This window comes from Cyprinodon variegatus, unplaced genomic scaffold (genome assembly GCF_000732505.1).
Source record: "Cyprinodon variegatus isolate N-32 unplaced genomic scaffold, C_variegatus-1.0 Scaffold590, whole genome shotgun sequence".
Classification (NCBI taxonomy): domain Eukaryota; kingdom Metazoa; phylum Chordata; class Actinopteri; order Cyprinodontiformes; family Cyprinodontidae; genus Cyprinodon; species Cyprinodon variegatus.
This window is the reverse complement of record NW_015151043.1, coordinates 409,004-420,259: the sequence shown is the minus strand read 5'-3', so window position 1 is coordinate 420,259 and position 11,256 is coordinate 409,004. Positions and strand designations below refer to the sequence as shown.

At 37.7% G+C, this 11,256-nt stretch overlaps 1 protein-coding gene across 4 annotated transcripts in view; it reads right to left on the bottom strand.

The window, feature by feature from the left end:
* ninj2 (ninjurin 2) overlaps positions 1–8,104 on the bottom strand; it is a 33,099-nt gene extending 24,995 nt beyond the window's left edge. For all 4 annotated transcript variants that reach the window (XM_015392415.1, XM_015392414.1, XM_015392413.1 and 1 more), the window contains exon 1: positions 7,913–8,104. In XM_015392415.1, coding sequence (XP_015247901.1) covers positions 7,913–8,011 — 99 coding nt within the window. In that variant the 5' untranslated portion in view covers positions 8,012–8,104. The remainder of the gene's footprint in view (positions 1–7,912) is intronic.
* Positions 8,105–11,256: the final 3,152 nt, after the last annotated feature.

The window sequence follows — 11,256 nt, the reverse complement described above, 5'->3', positions numbered from 1 at the left end:
CCATCTTCTGAATGCTGAGAGGAATGGTTTCTGAATTACAAGTTCCTTTCTATAAAGGTTTTGGGATTATTTTTGCAATGCATTTTTTTTTTTTTTTTTCGTATTGTAATTATGTGATGAAAATGGGGATTTGGTTCCTGTAATTAAGGGGCATTTCCTTTTTGGGACAAATTACGATGGCTGATTTGCCAGTTGTTGAAAATTTCCTGGATTAACTGAAAGGTTGCTTCATGTCAGTTTCCTCTAAAAACATTCAATCTTTAACTTCTCATTAGAAAAGTTTAATCTTCAAGTGGGCAGAATTGCTTTCCAGGAAATCCTTCAGCTGCATTTTAAATGTTCTTTTCTGATATATTAGAACCATAGAAATTAGTTGCTTTGTATAAATGATGTCATTCTCACCTCTAATGAGACATAAAACATGCACTGAAAGCCTGTTATCTAATTCTGCACCCCTTCTAACACACTTATGTATACGTCTGCACACACAAGCTGCCAAATACATATGCAAGACCAAGAAGAAAACTTCAGGTCTGGGTTCGTTCCCACAGACACCCACTTTGTCTTATCCGGTGACCTAATCGCCTGGCTGAAGGGCAGTGAAACACAGATAGAAAGATGTCTGTGTTTACTTCTGAGTGACCTCAGTCTTAACACAAACCCTGCAAGCTTCATACAAGCCAATAACCTGGCAGATAGCAGCACATTCTATAGAGAAAGTTGAGGTCAATTTTTTTACTATGCATGTTTGTAGACCAGCTATAAAAAAATTGCACTTCTCATTTGAAAGCCACTTCTTTATAAAGCAAGTTTACAAAGAAAAAACAAAGACTTTGGCAAGTGTATGGTCCCTTTGTCTGTAGAAAAAGAAAATATTCTGAAAGAAATGTATTCAACAACATGCTTTTTAATGAGAACAATACATACTTTGAGTCCCATAAAATATCTCAGCAGTGTGTTTGTGATTTACCTTCATCTGTGCAGCAGTTTGCATGCATATTGGGGATTTATGGTTATAGGGTCCCATTGAGTAAGCCAGGGCGTTACATAGAGAGATTTCCTGCTGCTTCTTGGCTAGCACCACTAGAAAAAGTGGCCCAAGATAAAGCATCTCAGCCCAAACCCTGCTCATAGTGATTTATTTCAATGCTCTGAGGAGCCACTTAACTTAATTTGACATCACTGTCATCATAAACTATATCATGCTGAGAGCAGAATGAGTTTGTCACTAACTGAAAACAAGAGGGCAGAGATTGCAAGTCCAACCCAAGTGGAAGCTGAAGAGAGCTTGCGGTGACACAAACGGTGCCAGATAAATGCTCTTTTTCACCCTGACAATATAATTATGAGTTTATGAGAAAGAAGTTGAGGAGGACGGAGACATGGTGGTCAGGGTTTCATGGTTTAATCTTACAGTATTCCAGTTACATTTACTACAAGTCATCTCAGCTTTATTGGGCTCCTACAAACTTTAAACACAGAATTAGAAAATTCGTATCTTTTTACAAGAGCCATTCGACAAAATGTTTTCCAACCCTCTATGTAAAAAGTGGACTTGGTGTGGCTGACAGAATACACTTAGTAATTGGAAAGAACGTCCTTGGGGCAGACACCCTGTCTACTTTTAAGAGTAGGCTTAAAACGTTCCTTTTTGATAAAGCTTATAGTTAGAGTGGCTCAGATTATCCTGAGCTATTTCTATAGTTATGCTGCTATAGGCTTAGACTGCTGGAGGGCATAGGGACCCCTTTTTCATCATTCTGCTTCATTCTATCTCTATTCTCCCACTCGGCAAAATTTGTTAGTTCATCTCTAAATCTTTGCTCTCTCTGCTTTTTCTCATCATAGTAGCTTTATCTGGTCTGTTCCTGTTTGGCTGTGACTCCATCCTGGAGAGAAATATCAGCTGTGCTGTTACCATCAACACCTTTGTTTATACTGTAGATGTTGAAGCTTGGCCTGTTTCTCTGACTTTGTCTAACTGGATGTGCTCTCTTCATCCTCTGACATGGGAACTGGCTCGGAGCTTGTCTGCCTAGCTTTGTTTTTCCTGGACAGGGCCACCTGTGGAGCTGGTTGACAGTTGCCTTTTGCATCTCTGCTTCTTTTTCTGTCTCTGCTTCTGTCTCCTTTAACCCCAGTCAGCATCGGCAGATGGCCGCTCACACTGAGCCTGGTTCTGCTGGAGGTTTCTTCCTGTTAAAAGGGAGTTTTTCCTCTCCACTATGCCTACAAACATGCTTGGTGTGAAGGATTCATCAATGAATCAATGCAATCAAATGGTTTTCCTTAGATAGAAAACTTTGAATCAGTCTGACTGTATGATTTGGTTGAATTGTCTCGGTAAAGTGCCTTGAGATGACATGTGTTTTGAATTGGTGCGAAATAATTTAACTAAATTGAATGGAAATACTCTCTGGAGATATTTCTCCGTCACATGTATTCCTGCTGGGGTTGCCAAGGGTGCTGCTGCCTATCTCTAGGTGTCAATGTGCCAGAGGCGGGGTACACCCTGGACAGGTCGCCAGGCCTTTTTCAGGGCAACACAGAGACACTCACAAACACACTCAAGCCTAAGGAGAAATTAGAGAAGCCGGAGTACCTGGAGAGAACCCAGGCAAACTGCTGCATGAAAGCACCCTAAAGACCCCTAACCGAGATCTGAACCAGGAACCTTCTTGATTCAAGGCAGCAGTGTTACCCACTACTCCACTGTGCAGCCCTGTCTAAAAAATAATAAATGGTAATATACAGTATAGAAACATGACAATATAAACCACATAAAGTGAGGAAAATCAAGAGGCACCATATAAAAATGGATAATGGAAGAAAATCTAGGGATTGTAAGCATGCCAGATAAACAGAAATGACTTTATCATTATTTAACTCCTGATTAGCCTTTCTTGATTGATATCAGTTTTTATATCACTGCAGAATGAATAAGTTAAAAAACGAAAACATGATAAAAAAATAAAATAAAATAAAAGATTGTGTCACTGGGTGTGTCTTTATTCTTCCCAGATGGCGGCAGGGAATTTAACCATGTTCTAAACCATTTATGGTTTTTGATGGTGCCTATCAGCATTATGTATACCCGCTAAAGGTTTTCATACATTGCAATAGATTTTATTAATTGTGCAATTGATGTGAAAGAAGCAAAGGGGCATTATTATTAGGTCTTGCCATAATTGCATTTAAGTTTGGATTTTAATGCATTCTAAGCCATTCTATCCAATTTAGAGGCTTTGAACTTGGACTCTCACGTTTTTTCTTCCTCTCAAAGCTTTGCCTGTTGGATTGGACCATGACATGATGTTTGCCACCAACATGTGTCACCGTGGTAATGAAACGGTTCAAGTGTTAATGAAGTTTTACACACTGGCCAAGAAGTTAAAGACTGTTTCCTAAAAGAACACTCTCTCCTATTTATACCTTTCCTTTCTGGTAAAGCAGTGGTTGCAAGAAAAGGGTGTGGTGAACAATTATACACTGCTATGTGTTATGTTTTAGTTCTAACATATCAAAAGAAAAAGAAAAAAGATTTCAATGGGTATGACTCATTTTTCCAGGGCTTGTTAAAAAACAATAAAATCCCAGCTGTCTGTGAACATCAGTCACTACAACAGTCTGAAAACTCTCGTGTCTTTTAGAGATTACACTCGTTTGGTCTCGGATAAAAGTTCTCAGAATCACAAAGACAATCACACACCTTTATGTACTTCACACCCGGTGCCAGAATCTAACACTTGCTGAGGCAAAAAAGGGGGGTTACACCAACAAACACACACCTACAATACAAAAAGCTCTGCCACATGTTTTAGGGATAGAGAAAGGAGGAAAATGAGAGTGATAAAGTAGAACGGCTAATTATTAAATTGCACAAACCTGCCCTACAGTGGCCCCTCTTCTTCAACCATCTGACAAAGTCCCTTAAGATGCAGTTCAGACTTGTTTAAATTGAAGAAAACTGACTCTGATTGACACCAGGGTGGGGCTGCTGAGATTTTAACTGTCAAAGTTACCTTTAATCCTTGACAGTAGTACAGGGATTATACATCCACACTGATTTATAACGGACCTCAGCTTTTAAAGGGGTGAAAAAAAGTTCAGGGGAATACCTTAGGGGGCTGCCTGACAAAAAGTATTAGGTGAATAAAGATGTTTCATAGGATGTTTTTAGATTTTCCCATAGATCAAGAGAATTATCTGTGGGGTGACAGGATGGTGATGAATGGAACAGTCTGTTATATGTGACAAGTAAAACACTACTTCCTTTGCTGCAAATGTAGAGTCCTTCTGACTCTTTTAGCTTTAAATGTTTTTCCAGGTCATTGTTTGACATATATAGATAATTATTAGCCAGATCCACAATGGTAGTAATTTTAAACCAAAACATAGTATAGTATCAAACAGCATCAGAATGAGATTATGTTTGTTAGCCACACTCTCTAAAAAAGGATCATTCTAATATTGTGCAGTTATCAAAACAGTAGTTTTTGCTTTAGTACATTGTTTATCAGTTCATAGTGAAGATTCAACTATTTTTTTAAATATGAAAAACACATGTGCAACACAAAACTTCATCAAAACAAAAAAGGATCAAAGTACATTAAAAAACACAACCTTGCAGACTCACACCTAAGGAGAATTTAGAGAAGCCAATTAACCTAGCAGCCATGTTTTTTTGACAGTGGGAGGAAGCTGGAGTACCAGGAGAGAACCCAACATGCACGGGGAGAACATGTACACCAGGGCAGGGAATCGAACCCAGAACTTTCTTGCTGCAAGGAAGCAGTCCTACCCACTGTGTCCCCATGCAGCCCGGGATGGATAGATTTAGAAATTAAAATCATGTATCCCGGCATGAAGCTGCACTCAGTACACAAGCTTCCTGCGGGTCAAAAACATTGGCCAATAAAGTTGATCTTTGCAACATTGCAAACTCCTTTCAAATAAATATACACAGAAAAATTTAACAGGAGCAGTGACAAGTGCTGACAAATTCTGGCATTGACGATAAAAGGTATGGTATTGAATCAACTGAGTAGATGAAAGCTAAAATGTTCCACATCCTTCCTTTAAAAATGTCTGCTGTTTTTACTTATATTAGTTAGTTAGCTTTAGTCTAGCTGTTTTTCGTAGTATCTCCAGTGAATTTGGCCTGAAAGCCAAAAGGAAAAGGGATAATCTAAAAATATTTTTTCTTTCTAATTACTTTAAAGGCCTTAAACATCTGCACTGTTAATATAAAAAAAAAATTAACTATGGCTAAAAGGTTATCAAGAATAGGTAGAAAATATGGTATCAGGAATAGCAGAGTACAGCTAATTAACATAAATGCATTCTCAGTGTGTCCTTTTACCAACATTGAAGCCTGACTGTCATGCTTTGAGGAGCCGTGTTAGTCTGTATCAGCGCTCCACACCCTGCTGCTGCGCTCTATACATAGAGAGTGACTTAGAGGTGCTAAGCCTTCACACCATAGAAATAGATTCATCATGAAAGCTGCACAAAGACAGATGAAAATTCAATAAATCCAACTGAAGTGTCCCAAGTCAAGTCAGCATCATGGATCCCAACCAAACATAGTTTAAGGTTAAGTGTAAAGGCTTAAAAATTGCAGCACAGCATTAAATCCAAAACATTACTTACCACACAACAACCAAGACAGTCTGGGTCAAAATATTTTTGTCATTACAAAAGCATAGAGAGCATCAATGATGATAAATATTTCAGTTATCATGTAGCATCAGCACAGGCTGCACATCTGAACTCTATATATTTAGTCTAAAGTATTATAATTAAAATGCTTTGCACGTTGTCACTGGAATTTACAGATTCAGTTACGTCACAAACACAACATATTTAAAGATACATTAGCTCCCATTTGGTTGTTGAAATTGAATATCATGACTGAGGAATTAAACAGTCTCAGTTTTCTTACAGGATGTATATTGTGTGATGCCACAAAGCTTACTCCCACATTACACTTGTACTCCTTTCAGCGTCAGCATTAATTATAACATCATATCTGTCGGCAGCCACCAGGAATGAATCGTTGTGGTAAAGACTTGGCCACACATCTTTACACAAAGCCATATGTTATTAAAGCCATAAGTGGTGGCAGATTGTGACCAAACACTGCAGCAGGTTCTCAGCTTATCTGTGCTTTTTGAGGTGTTGGGCTTCTGTTTTCTGCAAGAAATAGTTGCTTACTAATGCAACATAAGGCGGCGTTATACTTCCTTATCCAGGTTAAATAAGCAGATGTGGTATATTTCCACAATTATTCATAAAACATTAGAGAAATTAGGAGTTTATTGTGCTACTAAGTGTTCCACCAAGCAGGCCAACCGTCTATCTTAGTAGAAGAAATCCTTAATCTAATTAGATTTATGATTTAGGGTTATATTTTTAGCTTGAACTGTTTTTAAGTTTTTGGTGATAATCATCATCAAAGCAATAGATTTCACAGCTGAAAATAGTTTTATTTCAGTAGTAAGGTCAAATGTATCTCGTACTTGTTTTATTGTATTAAAGATGCATTAGAGAGTTTTCTAATGATACTGCCAAATGTGGCCAAAACACAGAACTGCAGCACTCTTCAGCTAGTGCTACTACTTACGTTTTATTTTTTAAATGTTTTTACACTTAACATGGAGTTGGCATTGGTGTCTGAGTTGAGCTGGCAGCCAAATATCCACAAAATTCCTTGTGAATATGACAATTGTTTACTAGATTTGGACTCGATTAACATTGACGTCACATCCGCCGAACAGCGCGGAAACTTCTGACCCAAAGAACATTCAGGAAAATACGCTACAAGCTGATAGATGCATTGGAGCTGAACAACTGAGGTACCTGTCTGCTCATCAAATAATGTTTGAGTTGTAAAGGGTCAAATAAAATGCTATTTTAAAGATAATTTTCAGTAAAAACCACAAAATGTCTCTTTAAGTATGACTCATTAAAGGAGAGTAAATGTGGTTGTATAGGTATAGATTGTTATTAATTGTGCAGGTATAGGTATTATCAAAGTATGTCTGAGTCTGAGAAGATAGGCAACTATTAAATGAGTTGAAGAACTTAGAAGAACCAATATTCACAACATATTCTAGTTTTTTTTTTTTTACAGCCTATTTGGAACAGCTCATATTTCTTAAGTGAATAACATAAACTCACTATATTTAACTTGATTCACTGCATCAAATAAAGGATAATAATAATAATAATAATAATAATAATAATAATAATAATAATAATAATAATAATAATAATAATAATAATGTAATCAATATGGAAACAGAACTTTTTGCTGCATGAAAACACCTTATCCTGAACATTTTAACCAAATTGCCTTTTGCTACCTGTAATACGTAGCTTAACTTCACTAGGTGGCCTAAAACAAACATTATACCTTACAAGAGGTTTTTAAAGAAAGTACTAACTTTTTTTCTGGCGACACCAGAAGTTCCCATAATAATAAAATAATACATTTTGCTGTTATGATGCTTTATCCTCCTTTTTTTTCAGATTTCCAACACATCAGTGACCTTCTTTTCCCCTGCTCCTAGAACCTTTAATGGTTACATTAGAAGCCATTATTAGCCTTAGCACCCTAGTCCTAATTGATATTTGATGGATGTTGTGATCACGTCATTGTGTTGGAACAGTGTCCAGAAACTGAACCTAAACCCTGGAGAGCCAAACAGCAACCCTCTGATCCTCAGCTCTCACTCATGCAGCACATACCACAGCTTTGTGGCATAGCCAAGACAGGAGCAGTGATGCAGAGGAACAGATATGCCAGGAAGGACATAAAATGGAGATAAAAGAGAAAAGGGAGTGCAAACAGAGACACTACCGAGATTATTCTATCTGTGTCTTTCTCCATCTAGTGGGACACCCTTACCTGCAGAGGGCCGCTGGCTGGCATGGTTGACCTCATTGATGCCAAGTCGATGTCGCGGCCCTGCTCTCCTCTCTCCGTCTTCCCCAGTCCCTGCATCATCAGGCCTGCAGTGAGCGGTCACAAAGTCGGATAAAATACTGTGTTGCTCTTACAGTAGCCGTAGTGGTTATGTGAAGATGGTGGTGGCCGTTATGAAAAGGAGACGCACTGGATGCCAGGCACTGTGCATCAAGTAAAACCAAAGAGGACAACAGAGGGACAAACAAATGGCTTATTCAGTCCGTCCTGGTCTCCTCCTCTCATGGAGTCACCCTACTTGTTCCGCACTCTGTCATCCACCATGTTCTAGATATAATGTAGGTTTGAAAACTTTAAGAACAAAAAAAAAGTTTTTCAAAAAATGGACATTCAAAATTACCAACACTGAATGAAAGATTTTATATTATAAAGCTAGTTTGAAGCTGCTGAGAGAAAGTGAGCAGAACTTTAAAGCCTCATGCATTAATAACATGCATTTGAAATAAAAAGTTCAATAATAGCATGTTTCAAATAGATACAGAAAACCGAAGAGGGCAGTGCAGATATTCTAAGATTAAAAAACTGAAGCTGCAAAAAGGACACAAAAATACATGATCTTTTGCTCTAGCTGCATAGAAAAGACTTGTTAGAAAATAGGAGGTAATTAAGTGGTAAATGTATTGGTTGCAGGAGAGTCAGTATTAATCATTGCTCAGCAATGTCTGTCCATCACCCTGGGACTAGGGATCTCCATAGTAACCACCAGCTTTCCTATCCTTATTTTAAATAATTTTTTTCCAAACTCATGCCCACTTCTTGGTCATTGACTTGGCAACAACTATTAAAGGTATAGTGGATGATGTTCTTGTATGAGCAATGCAAACAGTAACTCTTAAACAGAGCGTGCACGAGGAGAAATGGTCTCGTGCACGCTCTCACATGCTTTTAAAAGGCATTTCCTCTCGTTAGTAGTTACAGGGTTATATGCATGTGAATTTTTCTTTAAAGGTGGAGAAGGTGGGACTTTTCAAAAATTCACAAAAATCCTCCACGATACCTTTAAGGAAACAATGCAATGGCTGCTTGTTAGATACTAGACAACATTAATCTATATTGCTGATAATTAGACATGCTGTAACATTTAGCAGCATCCATGGGTAATAAATGAATTGCTATTTGAATGTTACTATTGCTAGTAATAATATTGAAACAACTGCCACTATTGGTCTGGATGTCATTAGGTCAGATACTGACTTCCATTACACTTGTTGTCTACTGGTGAGCAAGTACTGAAAGGCCAAATTATTGACCAATCAGCATTCATGAATTACATCACTATGTTAAGTATATGCTTTTGGCTGCTCCCAATATTCAATGGTTGCCACAGCAAGTCCTTTTGACATACTTACAGATTTGGAAAAGTCTTTATCCTGGCTTTCCTTCCCGATGCAACCAGGATTCCCTCAAAACACTAATGTTTTGGCCAACTGGAGGGAAAAACTATTTATTGCTTGCATTACTTCTTTGGGTTTTTGTATAAATCTACTTGATGGAAGAATGCCAGCTGTAAGCAACTAAAATTCAGAAATACATTTTTTTTTAACCTAACTGACCAGACAGGATGGTTAAACTCAGTTAACCATCATTTTTGTTTGTTACATATCGTATTTCAGATATGTTCTAGATTAAGTAAAATCTTTCATGTTCAAATCAACTTTTCTCCAGGCTTGGCAACCTATTAATTACAGTCATTCTGTTGCAGTTTACCAAGTGACATGCTGCTTAGAGCCGTTTCATTTCCTTTGAGTTACCTAAACCTCCAGAAACTCTTGTAATTTGAGCCAATGCTGCCTGTAAAAATGGTTTTGTTATCGCGGCTTCTTGCTCCTTCTCTCTGCCGTCTTTTAAAGATTTTGAGGTTTTGTGGCAGCTGTTCGTAAGCCTATGATGGATTGTTTGACTTATGTGTACTTTATTGGGCTGAAAGTTACTAAGTTAATCCCTAAATTGGAGGTTAAACACAAACCTTCCCACCCACAGACATTTTGTTTCAGTTCCTAGAAGAATCTTACATAAGACTGCTGGTTCAGCCAAACTTCTGTATTTTCTGGTTCCAAGAAAAAAAATGTGAGTATTTGGAGAATGACGTTTACTTATCCTCCTCCAAAAGATAAATCCTTATGTAGACAGAATGGCTTAAGTTATTCGGGAAGCATGTTTGCCTATCTCTCCCAAAGTGAGGTTAGTGCCAGGTGGATAATTATTACTTTAGTTTTGGTTTACTTAAGATGTATGACTGAGGATTGAGAGGGAGTGCATTCACAGATTCTGGACTGATCATGCATCTCCATCTTTCCTTATATTTGGCTTTAGGAAATTTAAGGACCTTTCTAATCTTTTGATGGGGTTGAGCCATTGCTCTAAAATCTTTCTGCAATGGGGCCTTCAGAGTTCTGAGTTGGTAAATGTTCAGTGTTTACAGAAGTTCAAATCTAGGACCTTGATGGTATTAAATTAATCTTTTTTTAAGCCATTTCTACCAGACATAAGTATGATGCTTAAATAAGGCACCTAATATATGGGATGGAGCATCATTTTGTAGAAATATGAAAAAACTTATAAAGATAAGAAGTAAATGATTGAAAAAATATTTTATTTTTTAAAGTTGAATGTCTCAGACTGTGACTAACAGCAGTGTGATTAAAAACCTGGCATGCTTTCAGTAGGTTTAAGATGCAAATATAGTTTTCATCCTATTAGCAATAATATTTAGGTAGTAAACTGTGTGAAGGTATGAGTTACTACAGTTAAGACCTAACCACAGAGACGAGTCATGCTTTGAGAAGTTTGCCAAAGTTTTAACTGAAAAGTCCTTAAGGGAAATAGGATTGCCAAGTGGTTGTTCTGAGGAAACAGAAACGGGAAGCAAATGTATAGGTGTGTCAAATTACTGAGGAGTTGGGATAAAATTCACCAGCAGCAAGTCCTGTGGAGTCATGCCTTTCTGGAATGAGCTACAGCAGCTACTATTTAGAGGCATTTTGAAGGCACGGCAGAGGATGTGTCATGGTTTGTGGCTGCACTTCACCCAGAGTTATTCGCCTTGGGTAAAATACTGATTTAATCCTGCATGAGATAAAATATTAACATTATGATCAACTGTTTACAACCCAGCAAAGCATCAGAGTGGCCTCCTATTTCACAGCTGGTTTCTTGTCTATATCCTCCAACCTTCTTTCATGTTTCTATATTCTGTGCATGTTTAAAGTTGGTTTTATCCACTTTTTAATTTCACCCATTATTTATTAATTAAATGGGAAGATGAC